General features: G+C 41.2%; 2 protein-coding genes across 4 annotated transcripts in view; one reads left to right on the forward strand and one right to left on the reverse strand.

Annotated features, from left to right (window-relative positions):
• Positions 1–8,686, reverse strand: part of slc39a6 (solute carrier family 39 member 6) — a 17,194-nt gene extending 8,508 nt beyond the window's left edge. The window contains exons 1-4 of one of the 3 annotated variants that reach the window (XM_058627216.1): positions 8,596–8,686; positions 2,964–3,082; positions 605–844; positions 11–512 (exon numbers count right to left, since the gene is read on the reverse strand). In XM_058627216.1, the coding sequence (XP_058483199.1) occupies positions 11–512; positions 605–798 (696 nt within the window). In that variant the 5' untranslated portion in view covers positions 799–844; positions 2,964–3,082; positions 8,596–8,686. Of the gene's footprint in view, positions 1–10; positions 513–604; positions 845–1,916; positions 2,825–2,963; positions 3,146–8,595 lie in introns of those variants that run through there. The other 2 variants (XM_058627225.1, XM_058627236.1) reach the window with 2 other exon arrangements.
• Positions 8,687–8,920: 234 nt separating this feature from the next.
• tmeff1a (transmembrane protein with EGF-like and two follistatin-like domains 1a) lies at positions 8,921–22,130 on the forward strand. The gene is made up of 10 exons (XM_058627503.1): positions 8,921–9,141; positions 12,521–12,630; positions 12,781–12,910; positions 13,954–13,983; positions 15,829–15,925; positions 16,035–16,183; positions 16,584–16,643; positions 18,491–18,605; positions 18,741–18,902; positions 19,293–22,130. Exons 1-10 carry the CDS (start codon positions 9,012–9,014, stop codon positions 19,375–19,377), a joined length of 1,068 nt encoding a protein of 355 aa, XP_058483486.1. The 5' UTR covers positions 8,921–9,011; the 3' UTR covers positions 19,378–22,130.
• The last annotated feature ends 1,383 nt before the right edge of the window (positions 22,131–23,513 follow it).

Below are 23,513 nucleotides of genomic sequence, written 5' to 3' on the forward strand. Positions count from 1 at the left end.
ACGGTCGTACCTCTGCACTCGCCATGCTGCCATTCAAATGATCATGGTCAGGGTCTTGGCTGTGATCGTGGTCGTCTCCTCTGCTGACTGCAGCAGCGTCAGTCACCGTCGCCCTGGTAACAGCAGCTCTGGTTGTTTGGTTTCCGGCAGCACCGTGCTGTTCTGGGCCGCCCCCTTGTTTCGCCAACAGCTGGGCGCCGTACACTGCCGCGGTGCCGACCTCCTGCACCCCTGTGGTCTTCTTGAGGTATAGGTTCTGCTGGTTTTCTGGGTTCTCCGGTTTCTTTCCCCGCGTGCCGCCTGGATCATCTTGGTTCTTCGGGAACTTTCCCGGCTGCGAGGCTTCGCTGTGGACGAGTTTGTGGTCGTGCGAGTTGTTGTCGTGGAGATGGTGGCCGTGGTGGTCCAGCTGCTCATGATGCTGCACCATCACGGTCCTGATGCGATCCAGCCCCACGCTCTGCAGCAGACGCTTTAACCCGTCCAGAGAGATGCTGCCGTTTTCTCCGTACCTGCCAGGTTTGGTGAAACGTTAAATGCTAAAATTAAAACTCCTCATGAGTTAAGCCCCATGAGCTCGGAAATTCAGCATGTGTCCGCTCACCTGTTGAACAGCGCCTCCAGGTGTCGTCTCTGGCTCTGCTCCGCCCTCTGCTGGTCGACCACGGCCGACACCAAGCGGGTCACCTCGGGGGCGGACGTGCCATGGTCCAATTCAGACGAAGAACCGCTGCCCAACAAACTCACTACGAGGAGGACCACGGCCGCCGTGGCTCGTCTCTTCTCGTCACTCGCCATTACGGCCACGGTCCACAGGACTTCGACAAACAGGAAGTGATGTCACCTGAAGAAGTTGTGTAGATCAGATTGTGCCATGTTCCATTTACATCAGAATCTGACTTCCCTGACCCTCAGGAATTCCAAGTCCAGACTACAAATGGAACCCACTGTTAATAAAATTCTCATTCTTACATTATCTTTCATTTTGGTAGATATCCCTACAAAATAAAATACATGTTTTTATGTTCCCTTTCATTTTAGTAGTTGTTCCTACAAAATAAAATACACATTATGTATTTTTTAATTTCAGTAGTTATTCCTACAAAATAAAATAAATGTTTTATTTTATCCTTAATTTGAGTTATTCCTACAAAATAAAATGTTTTTATGTTGTTTTTCATTTCAGTAGTTATTCCTACAAATATAATCTATGTTTTTATGTTATCTTTCATGTTAGTAGTTATTCCTACAAAATAAAACACATTTTATGTTATGCATCAATTTAGTAGTTATTCCTACAAATTAAAATACATGTTTTTATGTTATCTTTTAATTCAGTAGTTATTCCTACAAAATAAAATACTAGTGCTGCAACTAACGGTTATTTGGTTCATAAAATGTGTAAAAATGTTGATCAGCGTTTGTTAAACCTGAAAATGATAATGTTATAAAACATCTTGCTTTGTCCACAAGTTCAGAGAAGAGTGTGTTTTATAAGTTTGGAGCAGATGTAAAAATACTCTCAGCAGGTGTGTAAACACACTTATCATCCACAGCTGCAGCTGGACTTTACCTACACACACATACACCCAGACACACACACAAAGGGATTAACACTAATGAAAATACAATTACAGGACAGCTGGCCGACAAGGCGGAGAACAGTTTCACGGATTATGCTGAAATCCGGATACAGATTACAAATAACACCCACTTATTTTCTGTGTTAAAATATACATACAAATGCTTTTGTAAAGCCTGAAGGTGTAACCCACACACCGCAGGTTGTCCATATAGAAAGTTGTGTATTATTCCGGCTGCAATTTACTCAGGGTGCACCCTGATCTGTGCTACGTGATCACTATTGTTTTGATGATCATGCCGCATCATACCTTAAAGAACTTGTTTTCTTTTACCTTATCGCCCCAGAGACAGATCACTCCAGTCCCAAAATACAGGCTTACTTGTGAATCCCAGAGTCTGTAAAGCCCGTGGTACACATGTCACTTTAGGAGGTGGAGCCTCTCTGTATTTAAATCTAGACTTAAAACCTTCCTTTTGGATAAAGCTTATAGTTAGACCATATCTTAGTTAGGCTGCTGGAGGAACTCACACTCACTCAGACACAACAGTCTCTGCTGCTGCTTGTGTAAATGACATCGTAGTTGTAGAAACATAACCGAGTGTTAAATGAGTTTGACACCCCCGTTGTCAATGTTTCTGTCTCACTACTGTATGCACAGAGTGAGAGGATGTACAGTATGTTGTGATTTGACGCTATAGAAACAAAAAAAGATTAGGTTGGTGGAAACAACTACTAGACGATTGTTCGAAGAGTCTAAAAAAACGTTTTTATTGAATGCATTATTTTAAATATTAGCGCTGTGGTGCAGAGGGAGATGATATATTGAACGTCTCCTTAACGGAGTCTGGTTATGGGAGGTGGCTCACAGAGCTCATCATCTTCAACGGTCCACTGTTAGCTGCTAACGCTGTTAGCACGACTAGCTTCACATCTTCACGTATTAACTGGGAATTAGCGGTGTTAGCTTCCCAGCTAACTGCGGTTGTGCGGTGACATTTCTCGGGGAAGTGGACAAATGCCGGGCCACCGCGGAACAGGCCCGGGCCTCCTCTCCGTCCTCCGTCTGCTGCCCAGGTCCGACGCACCGAGTCTGGCGGACAAAGCACGCCGCTAACACGTTAACAGTGGTGTTTTCCGCAGCATGAGCGAACACTGACCGCTTACATACACACGGCAGAGGTAAACAGTAGCACGTTGGGTCTGCGCTCCGCACCAGCGCGGTGCCGTGTGCACAAAGACGACAAACCCGGAAACTAAGCCGCCGCCGCCGCCGCCGCGTTGCTGCCGCCGTGCGGAGCTGAAGAGCCGCTTCCTCTTCTTCACTTAATCTGGAATTAACCGTTTAAAATAAACACGTAAAGAAGCGACGGTGACTTACAGTGAATCCCCGCGTCTGTGGCTGCTCCTCACGGTGCCGGTCGGTCGTTCTTCTGTCCGTTAACGACGACGGCTTGAGAGGATGCGGAGCGTGCGCTGCCTTCAGGGACTGTCGGAAATCTGACAGAGACACGGAGACACGGAGACGTGTGGACACTGTGGACACGTGACTGCAGGAGACAATCCTGGAAATAATAATAATAATAATAAGTGTGAACATGTTATATACCGAGCATATCTGTGGATTCGGCAAGAATAGCGTGAAATCGTGGTGAAAGAAATCGTGAAAAAGAAGTCAAATGTTTTTAAAATACAAACTATATATTTTTTTAAATCGTGTTTTATCAAAAATTATATATACATAATTTATAAAACACGATTTGTTTATACGTTATTTTATAAAACACGATTTTATATACTATATATACATATATATAAAAATAGTGCAGATGAAACAGATCTAATGCTGTTTTCAAAAAATTATTTATGTACTGCATATATATTTTATAAAACAAGAGTTTCATTTATCCTTGTTTTTACGACACATTAAGATTCAAATCTGGTTAAATTCGTAAATGACACACGAAGAACAAAGGAAGACAACAATAATGTTTAATGTATTATTCAGTTAAAGATTTCCAGTTTGATTTCACAATTCAATGTTTGTTTGTTTGTTTGTTTTCCACAGTCGACCTCATTCACTACAATCGTACATGTTTTACTTTAATTTATTTATTTTTGTTTATCATTGGGCTGATATAGTTTAACACACACACAGAGAAACAATTTTACTGTGGACTGGGTGTTTCTCTGTTTTTTCTCTCAGTACACCCAAAAAAAAACACCAAACTGTCCCTTTAATGTTTGTTTTCCTGATCCTTAATTTTAAATAATAACATCACAAATTCTCTCCGGTGAATACATTTAATAAAATAGAATTTAATTTAAGTCAATTTAATTTTCTGTCAATTATTTGGCCCACAAATTTATTCATTGTTTGCTTCAGAAAATGTTGAATTCTTCAGAAAGTAGAACATATTAACATTTCAGAAGCTGAAAAATGACAGAAAGTAGAAAATATTGACATTTAAGAAGCTGAAAAATGACAGAAAGTAGAAAATATTGACATTTAAGAAGCTGAACAATGACAGAAAGGGTTTTAATGATTTAAAACACCCAGACATATGAATAATCATAAGTAAATTTCAGCTCTTGTGATCACTGTTGTCTCTTCAGTGAGTATAAAGGGAAGTGGACTAAATGTCCACAAGGTGGCAACCTTCACAACAACGACAAACCTGTGTTCTTTGTTTATAACAGAAATGATACAGTTTATGTTGAGCTATATATTGAACAACTATTTTTAAAATGTGTATATATTTTGATATAAAATGATTTACAACTACATACACAACATATGTGTGTGTGACATGATAACAATTTGGTGTTTTTATATAAAAGAAAAAAACAGTAAAAATGTGTTTTGAAGATTTTAATATTTTGAGGGAAGAAGCTACAAAGAGACACTGTGTGAATCTGTGACTGAAACATACGGTGAGAGAATAATAATCTGAATAATCTGCTTCACGTTTAACCACAGCAGACAAAGCTCAGACACAAACCAAGAACAAGCACAAAAAACCTGCTCAGCTGATCAGAGAGAGGACTGTCCCACAAAAACGCCACCAAGCAACAGATGAGGAGGTGGAGTCTTTATTGACCAATCAACTAAAATGCTAAAAGTTAAACAGCATTTAGAAGTTTCTCTCAAAGTTTTTGTTTATCCACACATAAACACAACCCTACAGTCTATCAAAATAAAAGTCTTAGTTCCTGAAGCTCGTTTCAGCTCAGTGTCCAGAGTTTTCCCTGCTGTGGTCTCCGCCCCGGCGCCCCCTCTGATGGTCTTTAAACTCGTGAATGATTTAGAAGTGTCTTCCTTCTGGCAGGTGGAGATAGTGCCCGGGAGAGCTGTGAGAGCTGCTCATGTGGAACCAGCCGGGTCCAACAGCACCACAGAGAAATAAACGCCACCTCCATCACTGACACCACCGCCCAGCAGAGACGTAACAAACGTAAAATAGCACCAATCTTTACTGTGTAAATATTAATTCAGTCAGTGTGGGGTGGGCGGGGTTAATGAGCCATGGTTAAAGAGCCAGCTCAGGTACGAGGACGATGTTACTATGTCAGTGAAGTATTCCACATTTAAAGGAATAGTTCAAGTGTGGAACAAGAAAAAAGCATCAGTTTAAGTCTACGACGTCTTTAAGAACATGATTCACTGTGAGATTAACCACTCACTCTCACACACCAAACCTCATAGAGAAAATCAGTGATTTTAGCTCCCTGGCGGGGACACAGGAGCTGCAGGTATGCTGCTGCCTAGTGTGGTCACTTTGTGTCACTGAGGTCAATCTGAACAAAGGATTTAAAAAGCCGAAGTGACAAAACAAGACATTTGAACGTAGGGATGGAGGCAGCAATGAATCAACATCTCCTGTGTGCTGTGATGTTAAAATCATCATTTTTCTCTATGGGCTTTGGTGTGGGTGAGTGAGTGCTTTACAAACTTCAGTTTACACAAAAAAAACTGATTTTGGGCCCTTAAAGGGGACATATTATGCAAAATCAACTTTTTAACCATTTCAATACTTATATTTGGGACTCTGGACAGTCGCCAAAGTGTGGAAAAAGAATACTCAGTCATGTTTTCGTGGTCCCCCTTAGTGTAAGTATAGGCGATAAAACACTCAATGTTGAATTCCCTGCGATTGTGACGGCAGCATGCGCATTTCACCGCGAATGTTACCACCCACCAGTAAGTTTACTTCGAGAGCTCCAGCTTAGCTCCACCTTGTCCCTATAAAATGCGAGAGGCGAGGGAGGAAGAGCGGTAATATGTCAACGCGGAGGGACAAGTGTGCTGTTGGTGGCTGCACAGTGGAGCACAGTGTTTTACACAAACTTCCAGCCTCAGAGGATTTTATATATGAAGCTTATGTGCCGGATAAAGTCAGCAAACTTCACATCAGACTGCGGACAGCGGTCGCCGTATTTAGTCAGCGAACGTATTTCACCGACGTACAAACACACACATTTTTAAGAAAAGGTCAAATAGAGCTCATAACTGACCATTCTGACACGTCCTAATTAAAAATATTTGTTCAGTACGTCCTCCATGACCAGAGCACAGACTCAGTCTGATACAGTCACATACAGCGGCAGTTTATGCAGTGATCAGTGGTGCTGTCCCTAAGTGTTTTTAACTGATTTACAGTTCGGCAGTGTTCGGCTTGATCCTTGTGTCAGACGTCTCTTCCTGTGACGGCACTCTCGCTGTTTTCCGCACACGCTGCCATGTTGATATTGTCAGAGAACTAGTGGAGGGAGGGGGAGAGGAATGGAGCGGAGGGAACAGGAGCTGAGTGAGTGCAGTAAAAAGTACAAATCAGAAACCCCCTGGAAGAAGTGGGTGTGTGTTTGCCTGTGTCTCATTTGCATATAAAGGGACCATGCACAAAACCGAGCGTTCTGAAAGGGGCGGTTTTGGCAGGGTTATTAAACTGCTGTGGTGCTTCATCCTTATGGTATTTTGACCAAAGCATGTCACAGACATGTTCATTAGGACACCAGGGAACTATTTTAACTTGGAGAAATAGGGTATAATATGTCTCCATTAACAAAAAATTTAATCTACATCATTTTAAGTCTACAATACCTTAAGAACATGTTCACGTCTTTATATCACTGTGAGACAGACTTTTCCAACAGGAAACTGAAGTTTGTAAACCACTCACTCTCCCACACCAAAGTCAACAGAGAAAATCAGTGATTTTAATATCACACACACACAGGAGTTGTTGATCCACTGCTGCCTCCATCACTAAGTTCAAATGTCTTATTTTATAAATTCAGCATTAATATTTAATTTAGACTTCACTTAAAGGGGACATATTATACCTTATTTCCCCCATTAAAATAGTTCCCTGGTGTCCTAATGAACATGTCAGTGACATGCCTTGGTCAAAATACCATAAGGATGAAGCACCATAGCAGTTCAATAACCCTGCTAAACCCGCCCCTTTCAGAACGCTCGGTTTTCGTGCATGGTCCCTTTATATGCAAATGAGACACAGGCAAACACACACCCACTTCTTCCAGGGGGTTTCTGATTTGTCCTCTTTACAGCGCTCACTCGCTACTCGTCTTCCCCTCCCTCCACTAGTTCTCTGACAATATCAACATGGCAGCATGCGCAGAAAACAGCGAGAGTGCCGTCACAGGAAGAGACGTCCTACATAAGGATCGAGCCGAATAGTTCCGAACTGTAAATCAGTTAAAAACACTTAGGGACAGCACAGCGATCAGTGGTGGCGATCAGCTGTGCTGTCCCTAAGTATCCATGTGTCGGAGGTCTGTTCCTGTGACGGCACTCACACATACAGCGCCAGTTTAGGCAACTCACCGCTCGCCGCTGGCGATCAGCGGTGCTGTCTTTTTAACTGATTTTCACAGAGAGTGCAGCACCGCTGCACAGAGAGTGCAGCACCGCTGATCGCTACCGCTGATCGCCAGTGGCGAGCGGCATAGACGGCCGCTGTATGTGATCAGACTGAGTCTGTGCTCAGGTCATGGAGGACGTACTGAACAAATATTTTTAATTAGGACGTGTCAGAATGGTCAGTTATGAGCTCTATTTGACCTTTTCTTAACAATGTGTGTGTTTGTACGTCGGTGAAATACGGTCGCTGACTAAATACGGCGACCGCTGGCCGCAGTCTGATGCGAAGTGGTGCGAACACACGTTTGCTGACTTTATCCGGAACATTAGCTTCATATATAAAATCCTCTGAGGCTGGAAGTTTGTGTAAAACACTGTGCTCCACTGTGCAGCCACCAACAGCACACTTGTCCCTCCGCGTTGACATAATACCGCTCTTCCTCCCTCGCCTGCACTCTCGCAGGGTGGAGCTAAGGTGGAGCTCAACTTACTGGTGGGCGGTAACATTTGCGGTGAAATGCGCATGCTGACGTCATAAGCGCAGGGAATTCAACATCAAGTGTTTTATCGCCTATACTTACACTAAGGGGAACCACGAAAACATGACGGAGTATTCTTTTTCCACACTTTGGCGACTGGTAGGGCCTCCAGAGTCCCAAATATAAGTATTAAAATGGTTAAAAAGTTGATTTTGCATAATATGTCCCCTTTAATGACACAAAGTGACCACACGAGACAGCAGCAGATCAGCGGCTCCTGTGTCCCCACCAGCTAAAATCACTGACATGGACGTTGGTGTGGGAGAGTGAGTGGTTTACTAACTTCAGCCATGCTTTCACTCAGAGTGAGTGTCTGGTTCTCAGCAATAGGGGGCACTCACAGCAGTCAGCTCATGCAATGAAACTATCCCTTTAATGTGTTCATACAGAGGATGATGACGATGATGAAGATGTTTCTGTTTGTGACACAAGAAGCAGGGTAAGGGGGGTTAAATACGTCAGTGGGAAATCTCACTGTTTTTCTTCTCTTTTCTTCACTGTGTGTCCTTCTGTGTGTCCGCGTGCGCGCGCGCATGCATGCGTCAGGGGCGTGGAGGTGGTGTGTGTGTGTCTGTGTTGCATCCCCTCACGTGACCAGCCTGTCTCCTCTCTCCTCCTCAGTCCGGGTCTCTTTGTTGTGGTTGCAGCGTCGCTGCCGCTGATGCGCTCTTAACACTGCACCGCGTCTCCGCTTCCTTACCGCGCGGAAAACGCACTTCGCGACCACCGCTCCTCTTCCTCCTCCTCCTCCTCCTCCTCTTCCTCCTGGAGGATTTTCAGAGCGAAGAGAAGGACGGATGGTGAAGGTGATGATGAAGATGCCTCCTCCTCGCGCACCCGCCGCTTCCTGAACACACCTTCTTCCTCCTCTTCCTCCTCCTCTTCCTCTGCTGTCAGCGGACACAGGGCGAGGAGGCCGCGGTGTTTTCTCTCTCTCTCTCTCTCTGGATTATCTTCTCTGCTCCTGCACGCGCGTGTGTGTACATTCTTCATCTTCCTCCTCATCATGGTGGGGTGTTCCTGCGGGAGTGTGCGGTGGCTGCTCTGCGTGTCTCTGCTGCTGCTGCTGCACCAAACTACTGCTTCTTATTCTCCACAGAGCGGAGAGTGTCGAGGCAAAGGCAAAGAGTGCGCAGGTGAGAGACTGCGCGTGAGTGTGCGTGAGTCTGAGACTGTTTTTCTGTGATTCTGCACGAGATTCTGTGTGATTTTGTAGGCTACGATATTTTGTGCGTGATACATGGTTTTGTATGAGATTCTGTACGAAATTCATTACAAAATTCTGTACAAAATTCTGTACAAGATTCTTTACAAAATTCTGTACAAGATTCTTTACAAAATTATGTACGGGATTTTTTTTTAAATTCTGTACGAAATTCTTAACGAGATTCTTTACAAAATTCTGTATGAGATTCTGTACGGAATTCTTGACGAGATTCTTTACGAAATTCTGTAAGAGATTCTTTACGTAATTCTGTATGAAATTTTTTATGAAATTCTTTACGAGATTCTGTACGAAATTCTTTACGAGATTCTGTACGAAATTCTTTACGAGATTTTGTACAAAATTCTTTACGAGATTCTTTACAAAATTCTGTATGAGATTCTGTACGAAATTCTTGAGGAGATTCTGTACGAGATTCTTTACAAAATTCTGCATGAAATTCTTTACGGAATTGTTAACAAAATATTGTACACGGTTGTGTACGAGGTTGTGTACGATGTTGTGTATGTACTGTTGTCAGTGTCTCAGACACCAGAGTTGTTTACACAGTTGGATATTTACTAAAGATGTAACCTTTTGTTAAATATATTTATTTATTTAGTTATTTATTCATTCATTTTTACATCAGTCCTTATAATGAGAATTGTTTGTGTGCAACGCAGCAGAAAATCTCTTCAAGGAGGCATAAAATTGTTGTGGAAATAATTAACTTGATGTTGTGCGTGGGCTCCTCACTGTCTGGGTCAGTGTGAGTTTGTTTGTTCTTCAAATGTCACAGATAAAGAGACTGACATGTGTCTCTTGTGTGTAAGGCTGGTTCTCAGCAGCAGGGGGCGCTCACTGACTGCAGTATGTCACCACCTGGTCCAACCACATGTAAAATAAACTGTTATATTTTGGAGTCCAGACAAGTCCTCACAACTTTTAGAGGCTTTTTGAGGGTTAAGACCTGATTTAAGGGTTAGGCTTAAAGGGATCAGGAATGTATTATGTCTGTGATTGTCCTCAGTATGTGTGTGTGTGTATATGTGTGATTGTCCTCATTGTATTACTAATGTTGTGGGAACCTAAACCTGTTTCACAGTCACATTATGGGGACTTGTCTTCCTTGTGGGGACAAAAATCAAGTCCCCACAACGTAAATGACTACATTTTAAGGTGAAGATACGTTTTAAGGTTAGGTTGAGGATAGGATTATGCCAGTAGTAATTGTGGTTAAGGTTAGAGTAAGTCTCCAGGAAATGAATCCTCACTCCATATGGTTTGTTTGTCCTTCACAATGATACACACACACACACACACACACACACACACACACTCTATTTCAATGGGAAACAAACTCTATTTCAATGAGAAACAAACTCTACTTCAATTTGAAACAAACTCTACTTCAATGGGAAACACTCTACTTCAATGGGAAACACTCTATTGTAATGGAAACACACTCTATTTCAATGGGAAAAAAACTGTACTTCAATGGGAAACACTATTTCAATGGGAAACAAACTCTATTTCAATGGGAAATACACTGTACTTCAGTAGGAAACAAACTCTATTTCAATGGGAAATACACTGTACTTCAGTAGGAAACAAACTCTATTTCAATGAGAAACACACTCTATGTCAATGGGAAACAAACTCTACTTCAATGAAAACAAACTCTACTTCAATGGAAAACACACTCTATTTCAATGAAAACAAACTCTACTTCAATGGAAAACACACTCTATTTCAATGGGAAACAAACTCTACTTCAATGGGAAACAGACTCTTTCAATGGGAAACACTTTATTTCAATGGGAAATGAACTCTACTTATATGAGAAACACACTATTTCAATGGGAAACAAACTCTATTTCAATGGGAAACAAACAATTTCAATGAGAAACACACTCTACTTCAATGGGAAATAAACTCTATTTCAATGGGAAACACACTACTTCAATGGGAAACAGACTATATTTCAATGGGAAACAAACTACTTCAATGAGAAACACACTATTTCAATGGGAAACAAACTCTACTTCAATGGGAAACAAACTACTTCAATGGGAAACACACTATTTCAATGGGAAACAAACAATTTCAATGAGAAACACACTCTACTTCAATGAGAAACACACTATTTCAATGGGAAACAAACTCTACTTCAATGGGAAACACACTCTATTTTAATGGGAAACAAACTACTTCAATGGGAAACAGACAATTTCAATGGGAAACAAACTCTATTTCAATGGGAAACAAACTATTTCAATGGGAAACAAACTCTACTTCAATGAGAAACACACTATTTCAATGGGAAACAAACTACTTCAATGGGAAACAAACCATTTCAATGGGAAACACAATCTATTTCAATGGGAATCAAACTATTTCAATGAGAAACACACTCTATTTCAATGGGAAACAAACTCTATTTCAATGGGAAACAAATTCTACTTCCACAAACAACGACATTCAAATCTTACTCCTAAACTTTAACTAGTTCCTCAGAAATGAGGTTCTGTCTCATTTGGACCAGGTTTTGGTCATCATGAGGACTACTGGTCCTGACGAGGTCAGTGTTTATGACAGAGAACAAACACACATACAGTGTGACCTCATGGAACTCACTCACAATCACTGAGGGTCGAATGTTGCTGTGTTCAGAATTGGAATGGGACCTGATTAGTCTCACATCACTGAATCTTCAGGAGAATCCATTTTGTGCTGCAACAAGGAGGGGGGGGACCTCGATAAACCTGTCAGTGTGTGGACTCACAGTTTATAGACTGAGATGATGAAGATGAAAGAGTGAGCGTTTCCTGTGAAAATCCACTGAATCTGACCTGAGACACTTTACTCACTGTACTGTGAGTGTTTAGCCACCTGAAAGACTAAGACTAAGTTAGTTTAAGTTTCTACGATATCTACGTGACACATGTTCACATCTTTATCTCACTGTTAGACAGACTTTAACAACAGGAAACTGAAGTTTGTAAACACTCACAATCCCACACCAAACCCCATAGAGAAAATCAGTGATTAAGCTTGTGTGGACACAGGAGCCACTGGTCCTCTGCTGCCTCGTGTGGTAACTTTGTGTCACTGAGGTCAATCTGAACAAAGGATTTTAAATGCCGAATTCACAAAATTAGACATTTGAACTTAGTGATGGAGGATCAACAACTCCTGTGTGTGTGTGTGTGTGATGTTAAAATCACTGTTTCCTTTCTACTGGTGTCATGTTTTGCTTGAATTCAATGAGATTATGTTAGATAACATTACAGTGTGTGATGCTGTTGCAGATCTGTCAGAGAAGAAGAGTGACCTGCGAGTGTGTGATGACTCCACCTGCAGGTATGGAGGTGTCTGCAGAGAGGACGGAGCTCAACTCAAATGTGTCTGTCAGTTTCAGGTGAGAGGGTTAATTCACTTCTTACTGTCTTTGAAGAGGTTTTACTCACTCACTCACTCACTCACATTGATTCAATTTTGTGTGTGTTTGTCTATGTGTATGTGTGTGTGTCTGTGTGTGTGTTAATGTCGGACACTGTTTGATTTCCAGTGTCATAAAAACTACATCCCAGTGTGTGGCTCTAACGGGGACACGTACCAGAACGAGTGTTACAGGAGACAGGCGTCCTGCAAACAGCAGAGACTCATCTCCAGAGTGTCTGACGGTCCGTGCTCCACAGGTGAGACGTGCACACACACACGCACACACACACACACATACACACAAACAACACTAAAAATCACTGATATTCTCTATGGACTTTGGTGTGGGAGAGTGAGTGCTTTACAAACTTCAGTTTCCTGTCTCACAGAGAGATAAAGACGTGATCATGTGACTGTGTTTTTAATGAACATCTTCACTTTGTTCACTATCATCGTGTTTTTAATTGACCACCAGTCGTTTGCCTCCCTGAACTTTAGACCATAATCATCATCATTGATTTCAGAGAATGAGTCTGTTCATCAGCCGCAGATCAATTTTAATTAGCAGTTGTGGCTGAGTGCCGTTAAACTCCGCCCACACCGCAGTGAAGATCCCTCAGAGGATTCCTGACGGAACCACAGAGACACAAGGATGTGGTTTTTTTATTTAAAGACTCATTGCAGCGCTGACAACACACAAGTTTTAGCATGGACAAACAGGAACTGAGGCTTTTATTTTGAAAACTGGGTTTCTATTTTAGTGCGGAAGAACCAAAAGTGACACTTTTATTTTGAAAACTACATGGTTGTGTTTTAGTGTGGACCAACAAAAACTGAGACCTTTATTTTGAAAACTCTGAGTTTTGTTTTAGTGTGGGCCAACAAAAACTGACTTTTATTTTGAAAACTCTGAAAGACTTATTTTCATGAACAGTAGTTTTTCACCCAGACAACATTGTTATTGACTCCGCCCACTTGTATGACTTTTCAAAAGGTGAAATTTATTTGGTCCATGCAGTCGCGTCCATTTCTGTGGACAGAGTTTCCATTTCCTGATGGAGTCACAGATCTGAGCCAGGGACACTGTGTGTGTGTGTGTGTGTGTGTTCCAAAATTAATCATAAACTTAAAAAAAAAAAAAAGAACACTCCTTTTGTAGCCGCACATTGACAAGTTCTGCAATTATTTCACACTAAAAGCAATGTTGCAGGGTTGTGTTTTATTGTGGACTTTTTTTTTGAAAACAGGATGTCCAGATGTCATGTGTGACATTGTTGTTGTGTCTCTTGTGTGTTCACAGATCCTGGTTCTGGTTCTGGAGACGGGGACGGTGAGTTTTTTGGTTCTCAGCAGCATCAGCAGTGGGCGCTGCTGAACTGATTTGTGCCACATTTAGAAACAGACAGTGTGTGACCATCTGGGCCACAGTGGATGCTGGGGGGGGATTAGCGACAGCTTCCAGAGAGGAGGTATCTCTGCCATCTGTGTGGGTGGAGCCAACAGGTGATGGAGGGAGTGGTCAAAGCTCGGAGATAAATTATGAAATGTGTTTGTAGTTTAGCAATGTATGTCTCAGCTATATTATTATGATTGCTAAGCTTAGCTACTTTATAATTGTTAACCTACAATATGACAGCTAAACTACATTATGATTGCTAAGCTAAGCTACATTATAATTGTTAAGCTGCAGTATGACAGCTAAACTACATTATGATTGCTAAGCTAAGCTACATTATAATTGTTAACCTACAATATGACAGCTAAACTACATTATGATTGCTAAGCTAAGCTACATTATAATTGTTAAGCTGCAGTATGACAGCTAAACTACATTATGATTGCTAAACTAAGCTACATTATGGTTGCATAAATAAGCTACATTATGACAGCTAAGCTACATTATGATTGGTAAACTAAGCTACATTATGACAGCTAACATTATAATCGCGAAGCTATATTATGACAGCTAAGCTATATTACTATTGCTAAGCTACATTATGATTGCTAAGATAAGCTACATTATGATTGCTAAGATAAGCTACATTGTGATTGCTAAGCTACATGACTGTCTTAAAGGAATATTTAGGCAATTTTGAAGTGGGTTTCCATGATTACCACTAGTAAATATTTACCTACGTCTCATCTCTACCATCATTAATGATTAATAAATGAACTGCTGATTATTGATTTGGCCTGAAGTTAGGCTGTACAGTTTATGTGTGTGTGTGTGTGTGTATTGAACGTGGAGCGCTCAGAGGCTGTGATCGATCAGTGAGGATCTGCACAAGAGAGACTTTGTTTCTTTGCTGATTCTGCTGAACACACATCTACAGTCCTGAAAACACACACACACACACACACACATTATTAAACCATCATCTAAAAAGATAAGACTCTGTTAACTCCTGGACACCAAAAATAAGTGGACACCACTTATTTTTCTTGTACCATCATAATCTTTCTTAGTTTAGCAACAATAATGTATATTAACTGTCATAATGTAGCTTAGCAACCATAATGTATCTTTACTGTCATAATGTAGCTTAGCGATCAAAATGTAGTTTAGCAACCATAATGTATCTTTACTGTCATAATGTAGTTTAGCGATCAAAATGTAGTTTAGCAACCATAATGTAGCTTAGCTTAGCAACCGTAATCTATTTTATTTTAGTGATTGTAATGGAGCTTAGTTTAGCAACCATTATCTGTTTTATTTTAGTGATTGTAATGGTGCTTAGCTTAGCAACCATAATCTATTTTATTTTAATGATCATAATGTAGCTTAGCAACCATAATGTATCTTAGTTTAGCAACCATGATGTAGCTTAGCTTAGTGATCATAATGTAACTTAACTTAACGATATAATGTAGCTTAGTGATCATAATGTAGCTTAGCTTAGTGATTATAATGTAACTTAGTTTAGCGATATAATGTAGCTTAGCTTAGTGATCATAATGTAACTTAGCTTAGCGATATAATGTAGCTTAGTGATCATAATGTAGCTTAGCTTAGTGATCGTAATGTAACTTAGCTTAGTGATCATAATGTAGCTTAGTGATCATAATGTAGCTTAGCATAGTGATCGTAATGTAACTTAGCTTAGCGATATAATGTAACTTAGCTATAGCTAATAAAATATGTAATTATTAAGACTTTTTTTACCTTTTCTCGCAGACGATGAAGGTTCAGCCTCAGACGTCGGGAAGAAGTTCACAAAGTGCAGTACGTGTAAATACGGAGCGGAGTGTGACGAAGACTCTGAGGATGTGTGGTAAGTGAGTGAACCTGCCATCACATGACCATCAAACCAGGAAAGAAGCTGTTGTTAGCTGCTGTTAGTCGTTGTTAGCTGTCGTCATGACAACGCTCATCCTCCTCAGGTGCATATGTAACATTGACTGCAGCGGTCACAATGAAAACCCGGTGTGTGCCACCGACGGGAACTCGTACAACAACCCCTGTTTGGTGAGAGAGGCTTCGTGTATGAAGCAGGAGCAGATCGACGTCAAACACCTGGGCAGGTGTCCAGGTGAGCAGCAGGTCATGTGGTTTGCTCTCTGAGGTTTGGTTTGGGAGAGTGAGAGGTTGTCGGAAAAGTCTAACAGTGAGATAAAGACGTAGATAACGTATAAAATTTAAACTGACGTGGATTTAATTCACTGAGTATTTTGTGTGGAGGTTAAAATCAGTTTATCTTGGTGTCAGCTGCACGTGACACCTTCTCCTTCCTCACTTGGTCTAAAAACAGAAACACTCCTCCAGATTTAAGATTTACACTCAGCAGATTATTTGTTCCACCTCAGTGTGACTTCAATCCCAGGTCTGTGAGTCTGAGCCTCGTCTCTGTCACGACACAACCTTCATGTCAAACTAACGACTGTCTCATTACACACACACACACTCCTGACTATGTCCTCCTGTTTCCACAGCTGATAAAGAAAAGGTGGGGAGGAAAGACGACAGCAGTCCTTTCAAAATAAACGTCTTAGGTAAGAAAATGACCTAATCTCATCAGAAATCCATTCAAAATAAATGTCTTAGGTAAGAAAATGAAGTAATTTTATCACACGTCCTTTAAAATAAAGGTCTGAGGTAAAAAAACCCAACTTAATTTTCATCAGTACTTTCAAAATAAAGGTCTCAGGTAAGAAAATTACCTTATTTTATCACGTGTCCTTTCAAAATAAAGGTCTCAGGTAAGAAAATGACCTAATTTTATCATCAGTCCTTTCAAAATAAAGGTTTCAGATAAGAAAATTACCTAATTTTATCATCAGTCCTTTCAAAATAAAGGTCTCAGATAAGAAAATTACCTAATTTCATCACAAGTCCTTTCAAAATAAAGGACCTAATTTCATCATGATAGTAAAATCAAACATGGACAGATTGTTGAGAACACGGTAATGTTGTAGAACTGGCAGCTACTGTTTTGTCAAAAGTGTTAAAAATCTAGACTTTAATCAAAGTTACTCAAATGTGTTCCGTTGTATTAAAAACTAATCCAGACGAATCTTGTCAAAATAAATGTTCTTCCTATAATTGTTTTATGTATTTCAGATTTGGAGATAAATACGTGATCTGTGATTAATTTAAGACGTGTCAGTTAAAGGTGCAATGAATGCTTGTCTCGCACATATATGTGAGTTATGGAGGTCTACTTACATATATTAACTTGTTTTCATGGTCACATATATATGTGAGTTATGGAGGTCTACTTACATATATTAACTTGTTTTCATGGTTAAAAACCTCCTAGTCGCTGCAAACGAGCCGATCAAAATATCTCCTCACTGACGCTCTCGTCAGCCGCGCTGTTTCAGACCAAAATCACACCCCCAGAACGTGGACTGTGTTGTGATTGGCCAGCCAACGAGAGCTTTCCCACTGTCCTGTGATTGGCCAGGTACCTGGAAGTGAGGTAATTGGTAGGCCAGCTCTCAGATACACAGCTCCCCCTCTGGCATGGTGGATGCTCTGCATCTCAGCAGCTACAACGAGAGTAGTTCTTCTTCTTCTGCGGTTGAATGTACGCAACCGGATGTGCCCGGACTAGTGCCCGCACCAGGAGGCGCTATGGTGGTGAGAGGAGTGGTGAGGTATACTGATGACAACATCAACATACGGAAGTGCCGATCCGCTTCGCAGAGCCCAGGAAAACAATAAAACCCTATTTTCTCAGCAGTGGCTGAACTGTTTGTTCTGTAACTTTAGGGTTTCAGAAACGAGGTAATGACGCAGATACACACACAAACGCAGCGTTAATTGGAGCTTCCAGTCTATGTCGCCTTTAAATAAAGTATATCCACAAACTTATTTTTATAATGTTGCGTCATTTCTGTTACACATTTACATGTAAAGTAATGTAATATAATAAGTAGGGATGCATGATACATATTGTGCGGAGGTCATTGAGTCTCTTCTATGGTGCAATTAACCAATTATTTTTCATACTCGTGTCATAGCAGATGAGATATTCTCCATGTGTTTATGATGAATATGATCATTTGTGGTTGCACTCTCTCAGGCAGTTTGTTTGTTAGAAAATTATCCTCTTTGGTCGTCTTTAGTTGATGTTGTTTTTTCTTTCATTTCAGTGACAAACTGAACCAGTGAAAATTTTGCTTTAAATCTTTCAATTTAAAAATCAGCTGATAATTTATTAGCTGCTATTAGCTGATGTCAGCTCCTATGTTAGCTGCTATTAGCTGATGTTAACCGCTATTAGCTGATGTTAGCTGCTTTAAGCTGTAATTAGCTGCGGTGCATCATTTAATGAACAAGGATTTGAGAATAATAACATAAATAAATTTATATTATGGTATGGTGTTTTCTTCAGAAACCACAGGTCTGGATCACAGTGATGGTTTTTACGCTGGGATGCCGATCCCCTGTGCCGACACCTTCTGTGTTCATGGGAAATGTGAGATCAAAAACAACGTCGCCACCTGCAGGTCAGTCACTGTAGTACCAGTAACAATATGTCTGTTACACAGTTTGTCCAGCAGGGAGAGATGAGACTGAAACACAATGTTATTGACATCTTTATGACACGCCTCTTCCATTTTGTCACTTCCTGTTTGTCCCAGATGCGACGCAGGCTACAAAGGTCAACAGTGCGACGAGCCTCAGGACTTCAACATCCTCTATGTCGTCCCCAGTGGACAGAAACTTCACTACGTCCTCATCGCAGCTATCATAGGCGCCGTGCAAATTTCCATTATTGTCGCTGTGGTGATGTGCATCACAAGGTACAAACATGTTGCATCGTGTAAAAAACAAAACAGAAATCTAAAGAGGCTTAACTACAGGGACAGAGGCCTGTTAGCTTGAATGCTAACTAGTACTGGGGCAGATGTCTGTTAGCTTGAATGCTAACTAGTACTAAGTACTGGGACAGAGGCCTGTTAGCTTGAATGCTAACTAGTACTGGGGCAGATGTCTGTTAGCTTGAATGCTAACTAGTACTAAGTACTGGGACAGAGGTATGTTAGCTTGAATGCAATGCTAACTAGTGCTAAGCACTGGGACAGAGGTATGTTAGCTTGAATGCTAATGATGCTAACATTTAAAGACAAAGTAGAGGTTGTTTTTTTGGAGGTTTTTTTGTTAAAAATGTAAATTTTTCTCTGTCTCTTCAGGAAATGTCCGAAAAACAACAGAGGGCGGCGACAAAAACAAAACCTTGGACACTTTTCCTCGGACACTAACTCCAGGATGGTATAGCCTCATTTGACGGACGCTTCTTTTTTTGATAAGTTTTTTTCTTACAGCCATTTTTTTTAAACAGTAGACGTATGTATCCTTTATTTTGTCGTCAAAAAGAAGAAGACGAAGGACATTTCTATTGACGGGGCCTTATTTTCTCTGCTTTTTTCTTTGTTTTTTTTTTGAGGATGGGACGATTGTTCGTTCACGTGTGCTCATTACTTCACGTTACTTCACCTGCTTCCTCACAGGTTTTTGTTGAACACTTTGTAAAAAAATGGCACCTTTCATAAACATAAACAGACAAATGTAAAATGGCCGCCGCTCTGGAATGTTGATCTGATCGCCAAAGGAAGTTTGTTTCTGATTGTTTTGTGTCGTTGGACGTGACAAACACACGTGTATGTCCCCCTGATGTCGTGAATCCGTCCTTGACTTGTCGGAACTAGTAAAAAGTTGCGTTCACACCGGAAACAAAGATCATCTTGGCTCAGCATCTGTCGACAGTCGACGGTTTCGCAAATGTTTACGTTGACTTTGTGATCCTTCGTTGTGGACACACCTTCATTAACACTTTTGGCCCCACCCTCTTTTGCTTTTCTCGGTCTTGTTGGCTCAGTACAGTGGCTTGAAGTGTAAAACACTTTACAAATCCAAAAAAAATTGTAAAAAAAAGAAAAAATTGACGACGTATTGTCCACAGCAGAGACCCTGACAGGAAACCAGCAGGAAGTCCGACGGAAGAGCGTAAAGTTTTGTCGTTGACCTCGTTGGTGCTGTTGCTGTCGTTGAAACTTGCTGCAACCTCACGTTCCCCAGAGTTAATATTCCAAAACACTGCTACTTTTATCGCTAATAGCACTTTTGTCGCATTTGTTTTTAAGTAAATCTGTCGTACACACGGTACACAGAGCGTCGTTAACCACTGATATCATGAAGAATAGCTGAATTTATGTCACTCCCGGTTCCGACTTCCAGATTCCGATGTAAATGGAACACTATTCTCTCTTCTGTGAGCAGTTGGGGTCGATGTGCGCCCTCTGCCGGTATAAGTTGTAACTACGCCACGTGTAAGGTCCAAAGAACTTACAACTTGCGACACGGCTGGAACTCGCAAGGATTCCACTTTGGTTTGGAAGGACGTCAGTGTGTGTGAACAAAGCTAATTTATTGATTTGTTATTTTTGTTTGCGTTCACTCTTCTTATTTCTGAACTCTCGCTCCTGTATATTAGCATGACTCGTGAAAACTGTGTACCTTGGTGTAGTTTTGACAAAAGTTTTTAAAAAAAAGAAAAAGCTGATGTGCTGACGCCTTGACCTCCAAAGAGACGCTGGAAGTTGCACGGAAGAGCGTAAAGTTTTGTCGCAGACACTGTTTGCATCGTCAGCGTTGTTGCTTGTTTACGTTCCCGTGTAAAAAGTATCATGTTGATTGTAACGTTCAGAGTTGACTCGTGTGGACTGTGAAGGAGGTCGGGTGGTTGCAGGTTAAATTCTCGGTTCCCGTAGTCGAGACTTTTGATGAAAGTCTTTGTTTGTTTTTATTTTGTGTCTGAGAGACAGAGAAATCACTTCACTCACGTTTCTGTCTGAGGTGAAGATGTGAGTGTGAAATACACACACACGCCTGAACATTCTGTGAATGAAACTCCAACACAACCTGTTTTAATCTTCATCTTTAAAAGGATAGTTGTGAGTATGTGGTACGAATACAAAGTTTTCCCCGTTTTTAACCAAGAAACAGCCTGATACACGTCTTTATCTCACTGTGAGACAGACTTTTGTAAACCACTCACTCTCCCACACCAAAGTCCATAGAGAAAATCAGTGATTTTAACATCACACACACAGGAGTTGTTGATCCACTGTTGCCTCCATCACTAAGTTCTGATGTTTTATTTTGTAACTTTGGCTTTGAAAATCATACATTCAGATTGACCTCAGTGACACAAAGTGGGGGGTGGGGTGGCTCAGTGATTAAGACTGGCACCATGTGTGCAAAAGACATCATGGTTGCAAATTCAACTCCACCCCTGGCTGGTTGTACTCAGTTCCTTTGTAAGTTGCTTTGGATAAAAGCGTCTGCTAAATGACATGTAATGTAATGTAAAGTGACCACACGAGGCAGCAGAGGACCAGCAGCTCCTGTGTTCCCACCAGCTAAAATCACTGATTTTCTCTATGGGGTTTGGTGTGGGAATCCTAATCCTTGTAAACCATCAGAAATAAAACATTTAAACAGTATTGGGTGGAAATTTCAGAAATTATATTAAACGTCATAAAAGAATATGGTGTATCTACTGCCCTCTCTGGTCAAACCCCAGCTACTGCATTCACATTATGACTCAGAATTGTTCAAAATCAGGGATTTGGTTTCGTCTGCCTTCAATCTGACGTAGATTTGATAAGCGGAGTCTCATGTTGGTTCTCAGCAGCAGGGGTCGCTCACATACGAATATCCCTGAAAGGTTTAACAAACGCTGCTTTGAGCCTGAGCGTCACAGATATTTGTCTGTTTCTGCATTTGTTTTTCTTTCACTGGATTATTATTTTTCTGTCACGTCTTCATGTCGTAGCTCAGCTCCTCCCTTTTCTTCTTGTTGTCGGCCATTGCAGCTGTAATCTTCTCTAAATGTGACTAGAATGTGTTTGACATGTTAATATTCATGCATGTAGACTGTGAGAGGAGATTTTCGGCTTCTGTTATAATAAAAAAAAGGAATTTCTTTTTTTTTATTTACACAAATAGAGGCGTGTCATTTGATCTGAGTCTTTTTCTCTCTCTGGTTTTATTTTCATTGGAGTTTCATTTTTCTGATGCTGCTCTTGTTTTACATTGTCCACTTCCTGTTATGGATTTGTGTGTTCATGTGTGTGAGTGTGAGATGTTTTTCCTCCAGAGATTCTGTGTCCTACTTCCATAAACTAAAAACTACAGCTACGTTAATCAAATTGCACGTGTTTTATTGTGATAGGATTGGGTGAACCTGCCAGAGAGGGAGGGGCTAACGTGATTCTGCGGCTAATCAAAAACTGCTCATCTGCAAAAGTCAGAACCAGAACAGAGGTCACCGCTCAGACAGAACACGTGTGCCACTCCTTTCTGGCAGTGGGCGGAGCCTTGGGCACGCTGCCTGGGCTAAACATAGAGCTGTGGAGCTGCAGACACAGAAGCAGCTGCTGGCTTCAGTCGAACACATCCAGTAATAGTAGCCTCTAAAATATCACTCTTTCAAGAATGTGATCCCAATATTCATTCATTAAAATGAAAACAAAATTTTTCAGGTGTCAGTTTAGCTCCTAACGACGTAAATCAGTCGACGTCTTCACAGGAACCATGAGGGATGCGATACAAACTTAATTTCCTGGCAAAAAAGGAAGTTGAATTGTTTCATGTTTTAAGGTTTAAGGTTTGCTTCAGTGAAACTAGAACGGATTGTTTTGGTTGGCTCTTCCACATTTGAAAGTTTGGGTTGTAGTTCAGATGTAACAGGCTCTGCCTTTTACCAGAACCAGTAGGTCCACCCTCAGCGGATCCTGAACGCTCAGAACCACCATAAGCTCGTAGCCTGGAAAGATTCCGGTTCATTCCACATCAGTTTATCACGTCACTGACTTAACTTCTACTCAAGACAAAGTAATCCTGGACTTTTATGTTCAGACGTTAGCATCAAGACTTCAAAAATTCACTTTGACTTGTTTTCATGTGGACAGAACCTAAGAACTGCAGAAGTCCGGTTACCAACAGCTAACTCCTGAAGATACCCAAGGACAAAGACTGAGTCAAGACCGAGGCAGGAGACAGAGTGGTCTTAACTCTGCCTCAGTCTTGGTCCGACTTTGGTCTTGATTACGACGGCAGCTCAGGATTCTTCCACGTTTTGGCAGCTCACAGGAGTGGGTGTTAAAATAGTGGCCATCTGATGCTCTTCTCTGGAAATGTCAGTCAACTCTATAAAGAGATCCAGATCTCAGTCTGAGTCAATGTTTGGACTCTGCCCCCCCCCCCCCCATGAGGGAAGTGAAAAAAGGGCAGCGTTTAATCCCTGAAAACGTTCCAGCCAAAGCTGCTGCTGATGATGTACATATTTCACAGCTGCTGGCACCGACCCATGAGCAAAAAAAATTATGAATCAGTCTGCATAGGTTCAA

This window comes from Solea solea, chromosome 1, assembly GCF_958295425.1.
Source record: "Solea solea chromosome 1, fSolSol10.1, whole genome shotgun sequence".
NCBI lineage: Eukaryota > Metazoa > Chordata > Actinopteri > Pleuronectiformes > Soleidae > Solea > Solea solea.